The 21,754-nt window shown below is 37.4% G+C and overlaps 1 protein-coding gene across 2 annotated transcripts in view; it reads left to right on the top strand.

Annotated features, from left to right (window-relative positions):
• The window catches only part of GTF2H1 (general transcription factor IIH subunit 1), a 29,592-nt gene extending 8,415 nt beyond the window's left edge, over positions 1–21,177 (top strand). For both annotated transcript variants that reach the window (XM_069565074.1, XM_069565076.1), the window contains exons 3-15: positions 2,502–2,694; positions 3,909–4,074; positions 5,026–5,119; positions 6,468–6,617; positions 6,746–6,825; positions 9,367–9,494; positions 9,604–9,691; positions 11,942–12,030; positions 12,398–12,515; positions 16,502–16,592; positions 17,041–17,156; positions 18,158–18,250; positions 20,436–21,177. In XM_069565074.1, the coding sequence (XP_069421175.1) occupies positions 2,502–2,694; positions 3,909–4,074; positions 5,026–5,119; positions 6,468–6,617; positions 6,746–6,825; positions 9,367–9,494; positions 9,604–9,691; positions 11,942–12,030; positions 12,398–12,515; positions 16,502–16,592; positions 17,041–17,156; positions 18,158–18,250; positions 20,436–20,522 (1,493 nt within the window). In that variant the 3' untranslated portion in view covers positions 20,523–21,177. The remainder of the gene's footprint in view (positions 1–2,501; positions 2,695–3,908; positions 4,075–5,025; positions 5,120–6,467; positions 6,618–6,745; positions 6,826–9,366; positions 9,495–9,603; positions 9,692–11,941; positions 12,031–12,397; positions 12,516–16,501; positions 16,593–17,040; positions 17,157–18,157; positions 18,251–20,435) is intronic.
• The last annotated feature ends 577 nt before the right edge of the window (positions 21,178–21,754 follow it).

The following is a 21,754-nucleotide window of genomic DNA, read 5'->3' as shown; positions in this document are numbered from 1 at the left end:
AGTATGAAAGCTAACATCAAAACCCCTTTTCTTTTCCAACTAAATTAACTTTGAATTTATTACCCAGTGGCACTTGTGGCTCAATAATTAAGTTTAAAGGCACTAAGTGAATCCTGAGATTTAGAACCTTTACTCTGAAAGGGATTTCTACAGTTTACCTAACTAAAAGATCTTGAATAGGAGGGACCCCAGGGGAGTCTGGGCAACAAAGCCCTTGACAAATTGTGGTATCTTAACTGTAACTGTTAATATGAATTCATTTATCTTCCTGGCTATGAGATTCTTCTCCTAGATAAAATCCTTTGCAGATTTCAAGAAATATGACACCTTAAAACATAGGTAGTCCTCAACTTGCGAGAGGTCAGTATACAAGGTCCTTTGTATATAAACAGTTCCCCAAAGGGCTTACCTCTAATTTGCTGCTGAAAATGACCAAGATCTTCATCTTTCTCTCCTGGAATAACTTAGTATCTTAATTTCCAAAAGGAAATACTGTTTAAAATTCATTATATTAATAATTCAGTACTGCTTGAGCTCTCTGGTCTTTGTCCACTCTCCTGCCAACACTGCTTCCTTTTAACACTAACTTTCTGTGGAGAAATGCCCCACCAATAATAATCTTGCAAATTAGCATTGGTTTTTCTGTAGCCTCACGAAATAGGAACTGTCTGTATTAGCACTTCTCTTAAGTGGGAAGCCTGCTCTATACCTTGCAAAACATAGACTGTCTGGGACTCTTACAGCATGCAGTAGAGAACATGCCTATCCTGTCGGGAGGAGAGCACATACCAAACTCTAGACGTGCACAAAATCAGTTTTCATTTTAAGTTGAATATTTGAAAGAATGCTCATTTCTGAAAGAAGCCATTGGAAGTTTTCAGTAATAACATTCAGTTGAGTTCAGTCACTCAGTCGTGTGCAACTCTGCGACCCTATGAATTGCAGCACACCAGGCCTCCCTGTCCATCACCAACTCCCGGAGATCACTCAGACTCATGTCCATCGAGTCCATGATGCCATCCAGCCATCTCATCCTCGGTTGTCCCCTTCTCCTCCTGCCCCCAATCCCTCCCAGCATTAGAGGCTTTTCCGATGAATCAGCTCGTCGCATGAGGTGGCCAAAGTACTGGAGTTTCAGCTCTATCATCATTCGTTCCAAAGAATACCCAGGGCTGATCTCCTTTAGAATGGACTGGTTGGATCTCCTTGTAGTCCAAGGGACTCTCAAGAGTCTTCTCCAACACCACAGTTCAAAAGCATCAATTTTTCGGTGTTCAACTTTCTTCACGGTCCAACTCTAAGGTAAAAATCAGCAATTTTCTTAGTTTAAAAACTTCAGAAGTAGGCCTCTCAGAGTCACGAGCTAAGATAGAGCAAGAATAAAGCAATGACTAAGAAAAGATACCTAGAAAGAAGTGAGTTTGTTTGGAGGAATAGAATAATAGAAGAGGCTGGCTGACAATGTAAATGACTTCATATTGCTACTTTTAGCTGTAAGGTATTTTATCTAAACTGTTGGTTTGGAAGCAACATCTTCATTGAAAACATTTCTCTTTAAATTTTGCCATATTTTATTATATGTGCATACACTTTGCTCATAACATTATGACACCAAGGAAGTTTTAATAAATATCCATACCACTGTTGGATTTTTTTTTTTTCTCCAGTTGTCCAAACATTGTTTTCTATAGCTGTGGGGTTTTTTTTTTTTTTTTAATCAATATCTGGTCTAGGTTCATGTATGTAGTTGTGGTCTCTGTAGTCTCTTCTTTAGGAGTATGGATTTGTAGAATATCATACATCCTGATTATGTCATACCAAGGTTTTATTTATTTCCTGTATTTCTTATAAACTAAAAGTCAGGTCTGCAGCCTTGATTATACTGAAGTTAAACATTTGAGCAAGAAGAGCACCTAAGTGGTGGTGCTGGCTTCCTGTTCTGTCACCTCAGAAAGCCCACAGTGTCAGGTTGCTCATTTTTAATGTGGCTAAGTTTGATCACTTGGTTAAAGTGTTGACACCTGATCTCCAAATGTAAAATTACATATTTCCCTTCGCAGCTAGTAAATAAGCCATGAGCTATGTTTTGGAGTTTTTTGAATTGTGACAGATCATTTTTATTAATGAAAATGTCAGGTGGAAGCAGCTGTTGGTGGATTCAGGACTCCCGAGTTGGCTGTTCAGAAAGCTTTAAAGAAATCTGCTCACTTGAGTGGAAACAAAAGCCCTTTAGCATCCAGAGGTGGAATAGTGGGTAAGACATGCCACACAAAAAGAATACTATAGAGGAACCTAAGTGTTACCAGTGAATTTGTTGAACCGTGCTCTGGTAGTATGCAATTATTTGGAAAGAGTGGATTTCTTCTTAAGCATCAAGATTGGAATAGGGCAACTAAAGCCCAAAGAAAGCCTGAGTCTTCTTGGGATGAGAAGTAACTTACTGTGTGACTGTGTGCACAGTGCGAGTGTCCTCATGTAACTAGCCTCATGCTTCTTTTTAGGCCAGAAAATCAGTCCAGAAGGAAAAGCGAAAATTCAGCTTCAACTGGTCCTGCATGCAGGGGACACAACTAACTTCCATTTTTCCAATGAAAGCACAGCAGTCAAAGAGCGAGATGCAGTGAAAGACCTTCTTCAGCAACTGCTTCCCAAATTCAAGAGGAAAGCAAATAAAGAGCTGGAAGAGAAGAACAGGTGAAGGAGGAAAAGAACAGCCTTTTAAAGAGATGCTAGGTTCTTAACCAGTCAAGTAATAGTTTATTTCTCACCCTTTGTGCTTTGATAGTGTAGTCTTGGAAAATATAGGCTTTGTTATCTTTACCTCTGTGTTTGGTTTGGTTTTTTTTTTAATTGGAGGAAAACTGCTTTACAATGTTGTGTTGCTTTTTGCTGTACAGCAACGCAAATCAGCCATAATAGTACATGTATCCCCTCCCTTTTAAATCCATCTGCAGGGAAGGAATGGAGACGCAGATGTAGAGAGTGAACTTGTAGACACAGTGGGGGAAGGAGAGAGTAGGACGAGTGTAGAAAGTAGCGGCAACATGTATACAGCATCTTGTGTGAAACAGCTAGTGGGAAGCAGCTGTATAACATAGGGAGCTCAGTTTGATGCTCAGTATGCTTGGTTCTTAACTTCAGCATCTTAACTAACTATGGCTTTCAGCAAATGCAGTGAATTAGAAGTTAAACTAACTGCCTCAAGCCTAATATCAGATTAGGAACAAAAGTGTAATTCAAAGATGCCAAGATCCCTTAATTCTCTGTCACAGAGATGATACTAAGAAGTATGTTTGTGAATGAGAAACCTGAAAGTCATACTGTATAAGTTTAGAAAACATCTAAAATAACAAGAATTTCTGGGCCTTCCTGGCAGTCCAGTGGTTAAGAATCTACGCTTCCATTGCTGGGGCATAGATGCAATACCTGCTCAGGAACTAAGATCCTGCGTGTAGTGTGGCATGGTCAAATAAATAAATTTAAAATAATGAGAATTTCTGACAAGATGAATTATCTTTCTATGCTTATAGCTCCAAGTGTATATCACCATGAAAAACTTAGTTGATAGAAAATCCGTCTTCCCATTCAGCTTTTCGTGAAAGAAACCACAGTACTGTACAAATGCAGCCTTTGTGTCACTGGAACATAGGGATGAATAGGACCAAATCCAGGCCCTCAAAGACTTGAGCCTTTGCTGCTTCAACTGCCTTCCAGTTATCTGCACTGGATTTCTTCCTCCAAAAATGTTTTTTTGCTTTTAGTTACTAACAAATGAAGTAAATGACCTTTGCCGCTCAGTCATCACAAAATGAAAATTGGGTGTTTTGTGTAGCTAAGGTCTTTTTAGAATGCTACCTAAATGGTGTTTTATTCTAAAAGTTCAATATGTTGATATATTCTATCACCAGAATGCTGCAAGAAGATCCTGTTTTGTTTCAGCTTTATAAAGACCTTGTTGTGAGTCAGGTCATCAGTGCTGAGGAATTCTGGGCCAATCGTTTAAATGTGAACGCAGCAGAGAGTTCTTCCACGTCTAATCATAAGCAGGATGTTGGCATTTCTGCAGCATTTCTGGTATGTGACCCTTCTAGATTTCTAAACAGGAAAAAAACCCTGGTATATGTGCTAATGATGCCATTTTTCTGGAAAATTTAGTATTTCCTTAAATTAACAAGATACTTCAGTAGCCATGATACTCTTCTAAAATGGACTTTTGAAAATGAATCTTCTAGCAGTTGGACTGATGCTTATTTATCCTAATACTTTTAAAGTAAGGGCTTTCAGGTATCTTTTTTTCCTTTTTCAGTGATTTCAATATTTTACTTATAATGCAAGATTAAATGTAAAATGACCATCATGTTACAAAAAAGTAAAATTTGGGAACTCCTCTGGCAGCCCAGTGGTTAAGACTCTGCACTTACAATGCGGGGGGCACTGGTTCAGTTCCTGGTCAGGGAAGTAAGACCACACATGCTATGTCGCATGAACAAAAGGTAAAAAAAAAAAAATTTTTTTAATTAAAGATGATTTGTAACATGTATCTTGAAAGGAAAGTTGAGGATACCATATGTATGGAATTAGAAAGTGCGTTTCAGTCTATACTGTGGTAAAACCAAAGCATTAAAATTTCAGTACCAGTTACATGTTTGGCATCTTTCTGAGTGCTTAGCAATGAATTGAATTAATAAGGCCTTTCTTAAAACAATCAGATAATATGTTGTAACCAAATAGTTAAATATTTGGTAACTGTAAGCTTTATGTTAAATTTCCACTAAGTATCTGCCTTTGGCCACATTTAAATGTGTCTGTTTGACCATGTTGTGTTTTCAGAAACATAGATTTTACTGGTCACTAAAGTTATGTGAAGCAGGTCAGATTGATTTGACCCATCTCTGTGCCAAATAAAGGCAAAGGATTTGTCTGTCTCTGTATTTCATTCAGAGACTGTTTTTCCTCCTTTCTCCAGTGTCCGTTGGGTTCTTAGACATCTTGGCCCAACACTCTTAACAAATGTCTTTATTTTAGGCTGATGTCCGACCCCAGACAGATGGATGTAATGGTTTGAGATATAATTTAACATCTGATATCATTGAGTCCATTTTTAGGACCTATCCAGCAGGTAAGAAGAATCAGTTCTTTCAGATAGTTAAAATATTTGTTTGAATGAGTTCAGTGAAATATCTGAAAAACAAAAAGCTTACTTTTATTCCTGATGAAGTGCAATAAAACATGTAAAGTACTGTATCCAGTGTTTGACGTGGTAGATAATTAAGACGTTAGTGTGTAATGTACTGACATCAATCCATGGGTATGATGACTTTCTCATTCTTTCCACTGGTGGTTCTTAAACTTTATTTACCTTTTAACATAACCTGAGTAGGCTGATATACTCCAGAGGCATCAGTAAATGAGTGTCCACAGCACTAACTCAGATCATCCTTCATGCTGCCTGCAGAATGACTTCTAACCCACAAATCATTTCCCTTAGAGAAATCACCTAAAGTATAAATGGTTTGATCCTAGCTCTAGTAATGTTGATGTACAGCCAAGGTTGAGAACAGTTACTTCAGTTATTGTTCTAACCACATAAAGCTCTCAAGCCGTTTTGTTCTCTCTCCCTGCTTCCTCAGCTTCTGCCCCTTGACTCCTTAGGAGACAGTCTCCTATAGGATTCACCTCAAGCATCACTTCATTGCCACTTCTGTAAAATCTGACTTCCGTAGGCAGATGTAATCCCCCTCTCCATTCCATCTACAGGGCTATGTGTCTTACCACATTGTAATGTAATTATTTTCTATTTTTCTGATAATTATGTAGTGTTTAATCTTTGTGAGACACCATTCTGAGGCCTTTATGTGTGTTAACATTAATTGTCACAAATAGTACCTATGAATTAGGTTGTTATTACCCCGTGTTACAGATGAGGAAACCAAGATAAAGAAAGATTAAGTAATTTGTCCAGCATCACATTGGGTAATAAGTAGTAGACCTCGAATTTTAAACTCAGGCTTTCCAGCTTAAGAGACCTTAACCTCTTAACTTAATCTCTTTGCTTATTAGACAGCACAGGCTTCTGGAGTGCTGAACTGATAGTCCAGTGGGTTATGGAGATCTTTATTTCCCCAGCACCCAATATGGTGCCTTGGACTAAAAGTGTCCATATATAAATGATCAAACAGGCAAACTCAGGTCTTCCTCTTAATCTTGATGTTCCCAATAAAACTTTGAAACTTGAAGCTTAATAATTTTCTTGGTGCAAAATAAGGTTTTGTTTGTAATTTAAGATTCATAAAGGTAATGTCTAACGTAATCTCTCAAGTGATACTTACAGTTAAATTATTACATATTGTTTGTAAAGTTGAAATCTTTTATAATTTGGTTTTGCTCTTGGACTACTTTTAAACTAATTTTGAGAGGTTCTAAGAATTGGAAATTCAGTATGTAACTGTTGTGGTTTTTATTCACAGTAAAAATGAAATATGCAGAAAATGTTCCCCACAACATGACAGAAAAGGAATTCTGGACACGTTTCTTTCAGTCCCATTATTTTCACAGGGACCGGCTGAATACAGGGTCAAAGGACCTCTTTGCAGAATGTGCCAAAATAGATGAAAAAGGTAATTGCTTATCCCTGACACACTCTAGCATTTCATCTGCTGCTCTCTAGTCATCAGTGCCATTACTCATTTTTTGCTTTCTGGGAAACGTAAAACTTAATCAATTTTTTATTTCATTGATTCTCTAGGACTAAAAACAATGGTTTCATTAGGAGTGAAAAACCCGCTACTTGACTTAACAGCTTTGGAAGATAAACCATTAGATGAGGTAAGTAGTAGTAAAAGGATTTACAAGAGAAAAGTCTTTTCCTAGTCTTCAACATTTGTATTTTAAAATTGCCTGAGGTATAGGTGTTCTACTTGTGAGAAGGTAAAACAGAATAATGTTATTTGGAGTGGTTTATCAAAAGTGCTTTTTTGATAGCACTGTTCATTATTAAGATTGCATGGGAGAACTGAAATTCCTCTGTGAGTTGGTAGAACCTTTTTTACAAGAATTTTTTAACTGCCTTATCAACAGTTGTCTAGGTATTAATAAAGGTTTAACAAATGTTTATGCTATATCTAACATTAAGTAAGTGTGAAAAAATATTCGTAGATAGGGAAAAGATGATAAACATCATTGGTTGCCCACTGTTTACCAAATGTTAAGCACAGTCATGACCATTACTCCACATTAGCCCCATTATGTTTCAATAGCTGGACCATCAAGTATGAGCTACCTACCTCAACATCATGACTCCAGACTTAGAAATTCATCCAATGCTAGAGAAATAGGTGATCCCTTCTGATCAAAGCTAATTCTGTCCCTGCCTCTGTCTTCTAGTCTAGAAAGGAACTTGCCTTCCTCAGTTACTCTCTGGACACTGTTACCTTTTAGTGCCCTTCGTTTCACTTGTTAATTTTCTTGCTTTCCTTTGGCTCCTTTTCTATTGACGTGTTCTTGTCTGTCTTCTCTTAGTGTATGCATGCTCCAGGTGAGAAAACCAATGCTAAAATTTCATCTATAGTCTAAATTATTAAATTAACAGAAAATAATCTTGGTGCCCCAGTTAGTTGTTTCCCGAATGAAATTCAGTTGTTTTCTTGAAAATTCCCAGCACTCAGTCACTTCCTTGGTGAATCTCAACACATTATAAACATGACCTCTTTAATCACCCTGAGAAAATGAAGCTAAATAAACCACACAGCTGTTAAGTACGTTGACTTTAAAACCAAACTACTTGGTTTTAAATTGTAGTTTTTTTAATGTTTCTAATATCACTTTTCTTGTAAAGTGAGGTTAATAGTTCTGACCTTGAGGAGGGGTAGGAAATTTGGAGAGTTGTTGTTTAAGTATACGAACTTACAGCTAGTAGATCATTTTTGTAGACCTAATGCACAGCATGGCTGACAGTAGAAACCTCAGGTTGCTCAGAAACTGGGTCTTAGTTCTCAGCAAGAGAAATGATAATTATGTGACATGATGGGGTATTAGCTATACTGGTGATCATTTTGCAATCTGAAATCAACACATTGTAAACCTTAAAGTTACACAATGATCTATTATTTTTATTATTATTATTTACATTTTTAAAACTATCCATGTTGTATTCCCTTGCATGGATATATAAAAATTGATAAAACCAAGCCTTTTAATAAAAGTGTTGGTTGATTCAATTTTTCCCTCTTTCCCTATCATCCTCTAGTAATTCTGTCCCAGGATATGGGCTTGGGGCTCCTTGTAATTACATTCTTTCCATTCCATTGCTAAAAATACCAATACTAACTGTGTGATGATGACTCCCAGTTAGTCCTGGTCTGGCTAACCCAAGAAGTCCAGAATCATATGTCCAACTCCCGACTTGGCATCTTCATCTAGGTTGTTTGCACACACCCCTCAGCATAACATGTCCAGAATGGAGTCTTTTGATTCCCATCGTCAAAAACCTATTTCTTCCTGGCCCTTCCCTGTGTCAGTTAAAAAAAAAAAAAAACATTACCATGGACTCGTTTGTTCAAGCCAAAACCTAGTAGTCTCCTTGATCCCATCCCTTTGTAGACCTCCCAACATTCAGTTGCTCAGCAAGTGCGCTACATCTCAAAACTGTCTGCACAGACACATTAGCCTCCTAATTGATCTTCTTGTTTCTTTCTGTTCCCTGTAGTTTATTCTTCCCTAGCAGTAAAATCAGATCATAATGTTCCCCTATGTAAAAACTTCTTCAGGGATTTCTTATTGAACTTAGAATAAAATCGGAACTACTGCCAGTCTCTTCTTAATTTGGCCTCTGCATACTCAGTTGGGGCTGTTTCCTGTCCCACCCTTCATTCGAGGTATACTGAACTGCACACAAACCCATGACACAGTATGTTTTACATTACTCCTATACCTTTTGTTTAAGCAGTTTCTTCTTCCTGAAATGTTGTCTCAGTGTTTGCCTTGCAAGCACCTACCTATTCATCTTACGGTGCTCCACGAAGCTCTTTTGAACCTACCCTCCCCGCCCCCCACCTCTAATGGGATTGACCACTTCTTTCGTAGCACCTGTAAGTTTTAACTTAAGTGTAATGGCTTACAGCCCAGCATCCCAACTAACCAATATTTTAATGTTTTGCTAACTAGCCCAAAATTGCTCCTTAGGGAAAAAATGCAGCACTTAGCAGTTAAGATATTTTTGTGATACTAAAAGCAGTTAGTAGCATTTTTTTCATTTTTGTGTGTGTGTATAATGTTACTTATTTTTAAATTTTTATCTGTAAATATTTTGAGTCCTATATCCAGAAAACTTTTTAACTCAACATATCTGTACTAAATTGTTCCTTGCAGGGCTATGGCATTTCCTCCGTGCCATCTACTTCTAATTCTAAATCCATCAGAGAGAACAGCAACGCTGCCATCATCAAGAGATTTAACCATCACAGTGCCATGGTCCTGGCAGCAGGTCTCAGGAAACAGTTAAGTACACATGCAGAGGTGCACTAACTGGGCTTTCTGTGATGGCCAGATAGTTGTTGTTGTTCTTCCTGTGGTACTTAACATTAATTTTTTTCCCTTTGTTTTCAGAGAAGCACAGAAGGAACAAAATGGTGAGCCCAGCAGCACTGATGGCAATTCCGGAGATACAGATTGCTTTCAGCCAGCAATCAAAAGGGTATGAGTAAAAAGTCTGGAATGCTTATGGCTCAGATTTCTCCAGATATATGTTATGTAACTGCCAGTACCTTATGTTGACCCTTGATAAGTTCAGATGGCTTTAATTCTTCTGACCAAGCTGTTAAGTATTTGGCTTAAAGAACACTTCCTCAGTTTTGGCTTACCAGCCTACTTTCCATAGACTCTAGTCTGTTAACTGGTTTTATTGTTTTATTTTTCTCCTTCCCCTGTAAACACACATAAATGTTAACGCATAGTTTCATTTTCTGAAAGAGAGTACCCAACAAAGGCAATATGACAGAAAGAAAAAACTAAAGGTTTGTGTATTTGACTTTAAAAGATAAGATTTGGCCCTCATGTAAAACCTAGCATTTTAGAACTAGAAATGTCTTTCATTAAATACTGAAGATGGATTGTGAGGGAGTATGAACAGTTACCTACTTGTATATTTCTTCTCTCTTTGCAACTTTGCCAAGCTACTGTAACCCTCAATTTTAAGTTCTTCCCTCGTTATAAAAATTCTGATAAGGGTTTCTTAGAGGGCAATCAGGCAATATAGTGTATTAAATTTTTAAAGGTTTATACCCTTAATTTCACTTCTGGACAGTATTCCACTTGGAACTTTTTTTTTTTTTAAGATATATGCAAAGATTTAGATACAGATACACTGACAGTATTATAATTGAGAAAATAGCGAACATGATAGTCGTGATACATCCCTACAGTGGAGAGTGATGCATGCAGCGAATAATGACTGCTTTAAAGGATTATTGATACGTTGAATTAAAGTGAGTTCGCATATACCGTGACAATAGTTCACTTCATTAAAATTAAAAGAAACCATTTTTTCGTTGCCTTACATGCCATATTAGGTGGCAGGAAACAAAAATGAGTAAGACTGGGTTTTTGTCCTCAAAGAATTTAGTAAGAATATAGGTAAGACAAAATGAAAAGAATAATTGTAAAACAGAATTTAAAGTATAGTGATTGTTTATTTACAGTAGGAACCAGAGAGTAAGTAGATAAAGTTTGTAGAACAAACTAATATGATAGTTAAGTTTGTGAACTTTATGAACTTTAAGAGATTATGGGTCCTTTATGTATTTCAGTCACCTAATATATTTCTACAGGATATACACCTTTAAAATTAACAAAGTAAGATATTTCTTTTCTGAAATAAGCAAAGTGAAGCTAAAATATAAGTTAGAGATGCTAAAAAGAAATCTTCAAAGTGATTTTTTGCTTTGCAATATTGCACTGAGTACCCTTGATTCTTGGTAGTGATGAAATTGTCAAAAATCACTGTGTGAATTTTCACAATATTCAGTGATAAACTGACTCGATGTTCTTTCACATCAGTAGTTGTCTGCTGTGTGTTCTACAAGGGATTGATAAAATGAGAGATCCTGGAATAATGATAAGAGTCCTCATATTCATGGAGCTTTCAGTTAAGTGTGAAAGTTAGGTGGATGACCAGGCCTTGGCAGAGATTTAGGATTTGGATTCATATAAACGGTTGGGTCAGGACATGACTTAAATCAGGCAGTAGGAGGGGTAGAAATGAGCTTGACATACGGGAACGGTAGTGAAAGACATCAGTATGCCTGATGACAGTTGGCTCAAGGGTATAGAAATGAGAAAGTAGTAAAAACACACTGAGTCTATGTGAGGTGGGACTGATTGATACATTACTCTGAATAGCATGCTAAGGTCAGATTTGTTTGTATACAGTCCAGGAGAAAGCACATTAGTAAAACCAAGATAAAGAATGCAGATGTAAACCCAAATACATGGAGGGATTAAATACATATATGATAAACATGGCATTTCAGAATCAGTGGGGAAAGATGTTATTCTACAGATGATGTTGGGGGACTGATTAATAATATTTTTTTAAAAAACTGATTCCCTATCTTATTCTTTATTTTACAATAAATTCTGTTGGATCAAAGTTTAAGCAAAAAAAAAAAAAATCCACAGAAGAATAAGTATAAAGGGAATAATTAAAACTGAAAAACACCAAAGTGGGGGCAAAAAGTGTTTGCAACAGATAATAAAATTACTTTTTTTAGTTTATTTTGAGTAAAATACACATTTTCATCTATCAGATTTTCAAGTATTAAAGGTTTGATGATGCATAGTATGGTCAGAGTATAGGAAAACAGTTACTCTGTTAAGTGGTAGCTATGTATAGAGGGGACACATGTAGGAAGTGCAGCAATAAAAAGTGTTGTGTTGATAATTATAGGCGAAGTTACAAGAATCCATTGAATATGAAGACTTGGGAAAAAATAATTCCATAAAAACAATTGCACTAAACCTCAAGAAGTCAGATAGGTAAGTTTGGTGACTGTTAAATTAATTTGAAGCAAAATAGTTTTATAACACAAGTTGGTACAGAATTTATTCTGCACGTGTGTATTCAAGTTTTTATCAGTTTGTTGCCATAAAATATAGTATTATATTTCCTTAAAAAGTTACTTTGTAAATCTCAGGAAAGGATCCTAAATGATTGAATCGAAGAAAATAACTTAGCTATCTGTGCTGTTCTCTTATTACCCTTATTGGAATTAAGTTATTTAATTGAAATATCTTTAACTCTTTACTTGGGGGGAATGTTGTATGGAGACTGCTAAAATATTTGATAGACAAATATTGAGCACCCTTATTATATGTGATTAGTAATTTCTTGGCTAATCTTCAGGTATTATCATGGTCCAACTCCAATCCAGTCGCTGCAGTATGCAACAAGTCAGGACATTATTAATTCTTTTCAAAGTATTAGACAAGAAATGGAAGCTTATACACCCAGATTAACTCAGGTAGGTGACTTATACAGTTTGAAAAACAGAATTCCCAGTTACTTTTTATGAGCACATTCATATTTATAAAACTCATACTTTACTTGGAGTAAAGACATATTTCTGCTTAATAAATTGAAAAAGGTAAAGAAAAATCTTTGGCATACCTGAAGTTCAGATGATAATGAAAGTAAAATAATGAGTTTTGTGGTTGGTGATTTTTTTTCTTCCATATATACAGTTTTGTTGAAAAATCTCCCAGACTTCCAAAAAATTTCTGGACATCATTCTGTAGATATTCTTTGTTTTTGCCTGCCCTTAGACATACTTCAGTTGATCAGCAAGTTCTGTCAGTTCAGTAAATCTTCACTCCGTCACCTTGACTTAGGTAAACAGGTCAGGTTTTCAGCACAGCCACTGCAAGTTATTTTAATAAAAGCATGATTCCAACCACATCACACTGCAACTTAAAAACCTCTAGTGCTTCCCTTTCTTCTCATAGTAACTGGATGTTCTTTCTCTGACTCGCCAAACCCTACAATCTGACCCTAACCCACATCTCTAGTCCCAACTCCAGCCATATCCACCATTTCCTTCCCCACATAACTTAAAAAGAGTCCTGTACTCCAGCGTAACACACTATAAACTACCCAGAGGTTTTTAATCGTATCATCTACGTGCTTCCTGTGCTTTTTCTCATGCTTTCTCTCTTAAGAGTGTCCTTTGCCTGTTTCTGTGTCAAGGAACAAATAGTAATAATTCAAAATAGTTCAAATTCCATTGCCTTTGTAAAGCAGTCCTCAGCATGCCCAGGAATGAGTTATTTTTTCCCTTTTCTCTAGTTTCATAAACACTCAGACACTGAATTGAAACCTGAATTGTAGTGCTTATCACATATGGGGACTTACTTTTTAACTTTTAATCTTAAAATAATCTTAGATTTACAAAAAGTTGCATAAGTTTTCTGACCCATTTTGAAGGTAGATCCCTTGGTGAGCATGCTAAGTTGCTTTAGTCCTGTCCAACTCTTTGAAACCCTATGGACTGTACCCCAGTAGGCTCCTCTGTCCATGGGATTCTCCAGGCAAGGATACTGGAGTGTCTTGCCATGCTCTCCAGGACATGTTGCTGATCCAGGGATTGAACCGTAGTTCTTAGTCTCCTACATTGGCAGATGAGTTCTTTACCACTAGCGCCACCTAGGAAACCCCAGATCCCTATACATCTAAATAACAGTACAGTTACAGAAACAATAAGTTAACATTGTTTAAGTCTTATTATCTAACCTGTATTCTTTTCAAAAAAATTTTTTTTCTTTATTTGGCTGTACATGGTCTTTGGATAAGGAAATGGCAACCCACTCCAGTATTCTTGCCAGTAGAATTCCGTGGACAGGATCCTGGCGGGCTACAGTCCATGGAATTGAAAAGAATCAGACATGACTGAGCAACTAACACACGTGGTCTTAGTTGAGGCACTCAGGATCTTAGTTGTGGCATATGGGATCTAGATCACGCCCAGGCCCCCTGTATTGGGAGCATGGAGTCTTACCCATTAGACCACCAGGGACGTCCCTAACCTATATTCTTGGAAAATTTTCACCAATTGTACCATTAATGTCCCTGGAGCAAAAAAAAAAACTTTTTTTTTGGTCCAGAATCCAAATCAGGTTCATGAATTGCATTCGGTTCTTACGTCTCTTTAGTTTCCTTTATGGTAGAGTAGTCTTTCAGTCTTTATCTTTCATGACCTTGATGTTCGAAAAGTAGGTCAGTTTTTTTGTAGAATGCCCTCAACTTCAGTTTCTCTTAACACTTTCTCATGATTGGATTTCATTTTTAGCAAGAATTCCACCAGGTTGCTGTGTAAGTAATACGTCATCCTTTGTGCATCTTACGAGGAAACACATGTTTATTGTCCTGCCTTGCAGTGCTAACTTTGATCACTTGGTTAAGGCTCTGTCTATCTGATTTCTCTGAGGAAAACTTACCAATTTTTCCCTTCATAATTAGTAAGTATCTTGTGGGGAGATACTGTGTAACTATTTTGTTTACCCTCAAACTTTTACTGACTAAGGTTTTAGAATATGTTGATGATTCTTGCTGAAAACAGTTATTACCATAGTGGTAGTTAAATGGTGATTTTCTAATTCTGTCCTCCCATCAGTTGACCTTCTGAACCTCCGTGACTCATTCATATTTATTTACTTTATAAGCATGGATTCTTATATTCTGTGGGTTATAAATTGTTGCTATCCTTTTTTTTTTTAACTGAGATATCTTACAGTAAAATTTACCTTTTCAGTATATTCTTTTGAATTCAGTGTGTATATAGTCATGTAATTACCAACACAAATAAAAGGCAAGTTTTGTCACCCCTGAAAAGGTACCCTTGCACCTTTGTAGTTAGACCCTTTCCACGCCCTTTATATTGGTGCCTGTATCTTTCTGACAGTATCTTCATCAGTTTTGAGCAGCTCTTTAGTTTATGGCACAATGAGATAGATACTCCAAATTCATCTAACTCTTTCCCTGCTTGGCAAGTGTTGAGTAGGTTTAGAAACCAAGATCTGAAGACTAGGTGGGATGTCATTTGCTACTGGTCTCTTTGTCCTGTTAGTGGACAAAGCAAAGAAATATGTGTGTACATACTTATGCTCACATAGCAAATATGGGATTGTCTGACTACATACATCTTCCCTTCTAGATTTGGCCCTTGGGCCAAAGTAGTCCCACCTGACTTTCTTGTGTACATGTATTCAGTTAGTTAGTTCAAGGTTGAAAGAGCACTTATTTTTCACAAGTTCTTTTTATTGTATATAGGTCAACACTAAGTTTTTTAAGCTGTGGTTAGTTTAGATTTTTCCCTCCAAAAAGTGATTTGATTATCTGAGACACGTGAAGAGATGATCTGCCATCAGGTGTGTATCCGTGAGTGTAGCCAGTGACTAGTCAGCAGGTGTAGCAATCAGTGAAACTTCTGCTTACAGTGCATTATAACACTTTCTGTATGTACACACAGAGGGAAATAGGAATCAAGTGAACCTTCATGTCTCCTTGACTCTTAGTTGACCTGTAATGTGCTCTTCACACCAAGTTAAGTGTTCTGTTTTTCATCCAGCCTGTACATACCTGGATTTCTACTTGTGAAACACACTAACCCTGTGCTTGAGCTGTTCAGCAAATGATTTGTTCCTTGCTATGGCTGGTCCTTAGCACTTATTAGGCACGCATTGAAGAGATACATCAGTTATGTCCCTGAATGTTCATGTGGATACAGTGGGGAGTGTAGGTTTTTTCCCCCTTTTGGCAGTGTGTATCCACTTCCTTGAAAAATGCCAAGTGATATGTTTCTATTTTGCTGGATTTTCTTCTGTCAACTGCCAGCCAGGGTTTATCTTCTTTTTTTTCTTTTTTTTGACATTTTTTCTTTCCTTAAACTCAGTTTTACCTTCAGTGCTAAGAAGTTGGTACCTAAGAAAGAGCTTGGCTATATCACTTATATGTGGACTCTAAAAAACAGTACAAATGAACTTATGTACAAAACAGAAACAGACTCAGACATAGAAAACAAACTTCTGGTTACCAAAGGGGAAAGTGGGGGCAGGGGTGGGGGAGGCAGGAATAAATTGGGAGTATGGGACCAACAGATGCACACTACCGCATAGAAAATAAACAATAAGAATTTACTGCACAAAGAACTGTATTCAGTACCTTGTGATAAATTATAAAAGAATAAGGTTATATACATATATATGTTTAACTGAATCAGTTTGCTGTATACCTGGAACTAGCACAATGTTACCCATCAGCTATACTCTTGAAGGTGGGGAAGCTTGACTAGACAAAAGGGTGTGTATTTTGAGGTGCCTATGAATTTGCCTGGTGTTCTGGAAGATTCGTAGGTATTCTAGTAGCCTTATGGGAAGTAGCTCACTCTGGCTGCCATAGACTGTGTGTTCCTGGACACTCGCTGTTAAACTGAAATGTTCCCTTCATTCCTTTCAGGTTCTCTCAAGTAGTGCTGCCAGTAGCACCATCACAGCCCTGTCGCCTGGAGGAGCGCTGATGCAGGGAGGGACACAGCAAGCCATAAACCGTACGCTCTGGGCCTCCTGTTGCTACCCCTTTACCTAAATCAGCTCTAAAGAGCAATTTGAGAAGAGTGCTAAAGTTGTATTGGTTTTCCTTTGGAACATTTCCAGGATCTGTGTTTTGTTTTTATGCATCCAGATCCTGAAGCATACCTAGAAAAGAGCTTAATGTTTCAGTACTGTTTTTATATTACAAACAGTGGCACATTGCTATGTCACTAAAAGTTTTTTTCCCTCTCCTGCCTCTTAAAGCAAAACCTGAAAAGTCCTCTGAAACCCCAAGGGAATTTAGTGTCAGCCACAAAATCACTAACTTAGAATAGCACATCCAGGTTTAACATTGGCAGAGTGCACATTCACATTTACACTGTGAGCATAAATTCTCATTCTCTCAGAGACTGCACACACATGGGAAAATAGCTTTTATTCTGTGAACCTCTTTTTCTTTTGCAGAGATGGTGCCAAATGATATTCAGTCTGAATTGAAACACCTGTATGTGGCTGTTGGGGAACTTCTACGGCACTTCTGGTCCTGTTTTCCTGTTAATACACCATTCCTAGAAGAAAAGGTTAGAACTGATCCCAAACACAGCCAGCTGTTTTGATAATGTGAATTAGTGAGGTGTTATCCTGACGTTGGAAAACTGTATTGAACGTTTACCATGTGCCAAACACTACTTTGTCTATATTGTTTCATTTAAGCCTCACAGCATCCTCATGGAGTAGGTATTGATACCCATTTTGTAAAGAAACTTGAGATCCAGATCAGTTCCATAACTATTAATTGTACATCTTAAAACTTAACTATCATTTTGCTGTACACCAGAAACGAACACAACATTGTTAAGTCAACTATACTTCAATTTTAAAAAAATAGTAATAGCCTTACTATATAAACTATCTTACAGACAATTTTTAGGGTCTTCCCTAGTGGTCCAGAGGTTAAGAGTTCACATTTCCAGTGCAGGGAGTGTGGGTTCATCTCCTGGATTATCTTTAAAGCTACAGAAAAGGTGCATTTTTTATGTATAATTTGCAAAAGAATAAAAAATTTGAAATAATCGGTATTGGCCAGTTTGATAAGAGTCCTTTCTGCTGCTGCTAGTACTACCTTTTTAAAAAGTGCTTTGACCCAGAAATTCAACATTTAGAAATATAAGAAAATAATAATTAAGAATAAGTATATGCAAATATTGAGCCATAGAGATGTTTCTCTACCACTGTCTGTGTTAGAAATGGTCTGATACCTATCAGAAGAGGATTGGTTAAAGATATATCCATTTTAAATGATGACCTAATATTTAATGACTTAAAGATGTTCACAATAACCAAGTGGAATTTTGTAACAGTATATACCGTATGTTTTCCACATACACATTTATACACATGCACAAAAAAAATATCTGGAAGGATAGGAATTATGAACCAAAAAAATCTAAATATATTAGATAACTGCTTCTCTGCCTGGTGGAGCCAGTAAATCTTAAAGAAAGAAAGTAACCTTATGTGTATTTTTCCCTTGATCTCTGTAGGTTCTTGAGAGTCTAATTATTTCTCTCATCTTTTTTAGGTAGTGAAAATGAAAAGTAATTTGGAACGATTCCAAGTTACAAAGCTCTGCCCATTCCAAGAAAAAATTCGGAGACAGTATTTAAGCACAAATGTAAGGCAAAAGTCTAATTTTGGCCTGATTTTTTTTCTCTGTAGTAAAATGATGAAATTAACTTCGTTTTCCTGTAGTTGAGTATATATGTTGGTTTTTATGTCCCTGGGAATCCTGTTTTTTAATTGTAAAATGTATCATACATTCATAAGTGTATAAAACACAGTTGCTTTTTTAAGCAGTAAAGCCAGTGTGTGCTCACCACGCGTGGTAAGAAATAGAGCCAGCGCCTGAGTGCCCCTGGCCAGTTGCCCACACCTCCTTCACACTCTCTCAAGGCCACGACTAACCCAGCATCTGTAATAATCATCTTCATGATTTTCTTTATAGATTTACAACCTATGTATATGTTCCTAAAAATGTTTATTTTGAAAACCTGAGTAACAAGTTACGTTCTAGCAGTGCAAAGAAAGGCAGAGTTGCCATTCTGTAGGGTGAGCTGGAAAGTTCCTGGGCGATGGCCTCAGCTCCCCTGTTGACAGCAGGGCAGCAGTGAGGTGATGCATGAGAAGTGTCACCTGCACCCAGGATTTCTAATGTTTTTAATGCAGGGCTAGAGCAGCCACACACAAAACCACACACACACAGAGCAGCCCCACACAAAACCACACACACACAGAGCAGCCCCACACAAAACCACACACACAGAGCAGCCCCACACAAAACCACACACACGCAGAGCAGCCCCACACAAAACCACACACACGCAGAGCAGCCCCACACAAAACCACACACACGCAGAGCAGCCACACAAGATTGTTTCTCTGTGGGTAATGCAAGTCTTCTCAGAGATGACTAGGAAAAAAATAACATATAAAACTATTTATGTTCAGTGTGTAAGTAGGATAAGCAAAACAGGAAATTTCACAGTTGAAAGCTGAAAAATCTTCATTAGTAATATTTTTAGTAAGTTTTTATTCCCTAAACATTGGTTTTTTCCCTCAAAACGTAATAATATTATTCATAATCAGAAAAGAAGCTTGAAGTGTCTTCCCACAGCAGAGCAAGGATCTCAGATTTCAGTTCCTGTGCCTTCTCATTTGATTGTAACTGCCTGGAGCACTGTAAAAAGGACTCTGGTAAAAAGAATGCTGAGCCCCTGAGCAGCCTTACCCGAGGCTGTGGTGTTTATCTCTTCTAACTGGTACTGTGGAAACGTGGCCTGTCAAGCAGAATAAATGATTTTTATGTAGTTTACAGACAGAAGTAAATAACACTCCCCTACACAAACACACTTAGTGATAACAGATATGGTAATAAAGGTTTGTTTTGTTTGTTTCTAACTCTACCTCAGATTGAATCCAAATTGTTGGCATGCTGTAAGGATTTAAGCCTTCCTGTTCTCTGTCTCCATACTGCCAAAATTGACTTGGAGACTTTACAAAAATTGTACTTCCAACCATGTAAATTACACTGTCCACTTCCAAGGAAACAGATAATCCAAGGACATTCTACTTCAGGAGTCTTTATCAGCTTAGATCAGTGTGGTCCTGTTGACTTCTAGTTACGTCTATGATGAGGGCAAAAATTTTTTCTACTCAAAGTACATAGTCCTGACCTAAGGGGTTTCATAGTACTTGTGTGGAGCTTTAAGACCAATTACATTTTTCTATAATCTACTGAATTATGTGGAAATCCTGAAGTGTTGAGAGCTGGAAAAGACCTAGAGAGCACAGAAAAGTGCTTCTCAAGCTTGTTCAGCAGAATCAGGCTCAGAAGCTTGTAAGAATGAAAAGATGCCTGGGTATCATCTCAGACCTGCTGCCTCAGAATCTTCAGGGGAGTAGGGCATTTTTTATATTTTCTCTCAGATAGTCTTGATGCCCTCTGGATCTTACTTAGAAGTCTAATGTTTAAATCTCGAAACCTCTCTGATTTGACAGAAGAAACTGAGGCCTGTAACACAGATTTTCCTGTTGTTCTGTGGCCGGTTAATGACAGGGCAGACATACAGTGTAGGCAGAGCAGGTGAACTTCAGCCTCTGCTGTACACCGCCCCATCCCTCTTACCTTTCTAGACGAAATGTATCTGAGAACCTTCACAGAGGGCCTTCATGTTGCCTCATTGGGGAAATAAAAAAGAGCTTTGCCACTGTGCTCTGAAATACGGACCAGATCTGAGTCAGAAGCATTAACCTCACCAGCCATTAGCCCTTGTTGCTTAAGAGTGGCGTTTGTTTTTCAGCTGGTAAGTCACATAGAGGAGATGCTGCAGACAGCCTACAACAAGCTCCACACGTGGCAGTCACGGCGTCTGATGAAGAAAACGTGAAGTGTCTGCAGGTCTCACAGGTTTTGTGAGACGGAGAGAACTGTGGCCTGCAGTCACTCTGGAAACCTGGCCTGATGACATGCAGGTGATCACACAGGAGTGACAAGAAACATCTGCAGCACGCCGACTCTTGGAGCTGATGCTGTTGTACTTGCACATTGAGAACTGAAAGGAAAGGAACTGTGATTAAACTAAAAGCTGGGGAAGTAAATTAAGGCAGAACCAAAATGAGCTAAGTTGCAAATATATATATATATATATTTTAAAAAGACACTGTTTACTGCAGTTACTCAGGAACTGCTTTTGATTCACATTAAGCTGCTTTCAGAAATTAAAAAAAAAAAACAAACACTTTTTAAAAGGGTGCATTGATAAATCTGAGGTTTTTGTTTTGTTTTGTTTTGTTTTTCTGTGTAAATTTTTTTCCTAAGTTTATGGCACAGGGTACACCTTAAGTATTTCTCCTCCATCTTCCACTTGGATCCTCAAGTTTTGCTGAATTCTAGTTGTACCTTACATCAGCAAGTTAAAGAGAGTACTTTAAAACAAAGCAGAGGGAGACTGTTGCTCAGCCATCCAGAAACAGTTGTAGTCAGAAGACATCATTGGTCCTGTGTTTCCTACGGAAATAAGAAACAATAAATATTGCACTGAATGTTTGTGGTTTGGAGTCCCTAAATGATAAAGAGGGGACATGTTTGCAGAAAGTCGTGTGAGGTTTTTATGCAGAATTTTGTCAGAGGACAATGGCGCTGCATGTTTTTCTTTGAGTGCAAATGTACATTGCTAAGATTTTTTTTAAGATGGCATGTGCTTTGAAAAGAGGAAATTGCATTTTTAAGAGTTTAAAAATCTTATGAGTGAGAAATATAAGAAATCTTACTTATTTTCACCTCTTTAGAAAAAAAATAAAAGATGTTTCTCATATCTCTCTCTCTCTAATATCTGACTGTTGGCAAAGTGATAATCATTACATAGTAACTACAAAGCCTAAATGGAAAGAAAAAAAAAGATAATGTTCATGTTTTTAGAATCCGTGCCATATTTTGTTCCTAATAGGATCAACTCAGTGTTCATCTAAGACTTTAGATACCTTGTATTAAAATTACAGGACAAAGTAAAACTTTTTATAGATACTCTTTCAACTGCAACACATCTTGTGGATTCTCCTTATGTGTGATGCTTACTTGGTTGGGTTGCTCGAGAGCTACTCATTACTTTTTTAAGCCATT

Source organism: Ovis canadensis, chromosome 21 (genome assembly GCF_042477335.2).
Source record: "Ovis canadensis isolate MfBH-ARS-UI-01 breed Bighorn chromosome 21, ARS-UI_OviCan_v2, whole genome shotgun sequence".
Lineage (NCBI taxonomy): Eukaryota > Metazoa > Chordata > Mammalia > Artiodactyla > Bovidae > Ovis > Ovis canadensis.
This window is presented reverse-complemented; position numbering and strand designations above follow the sequence as displayed.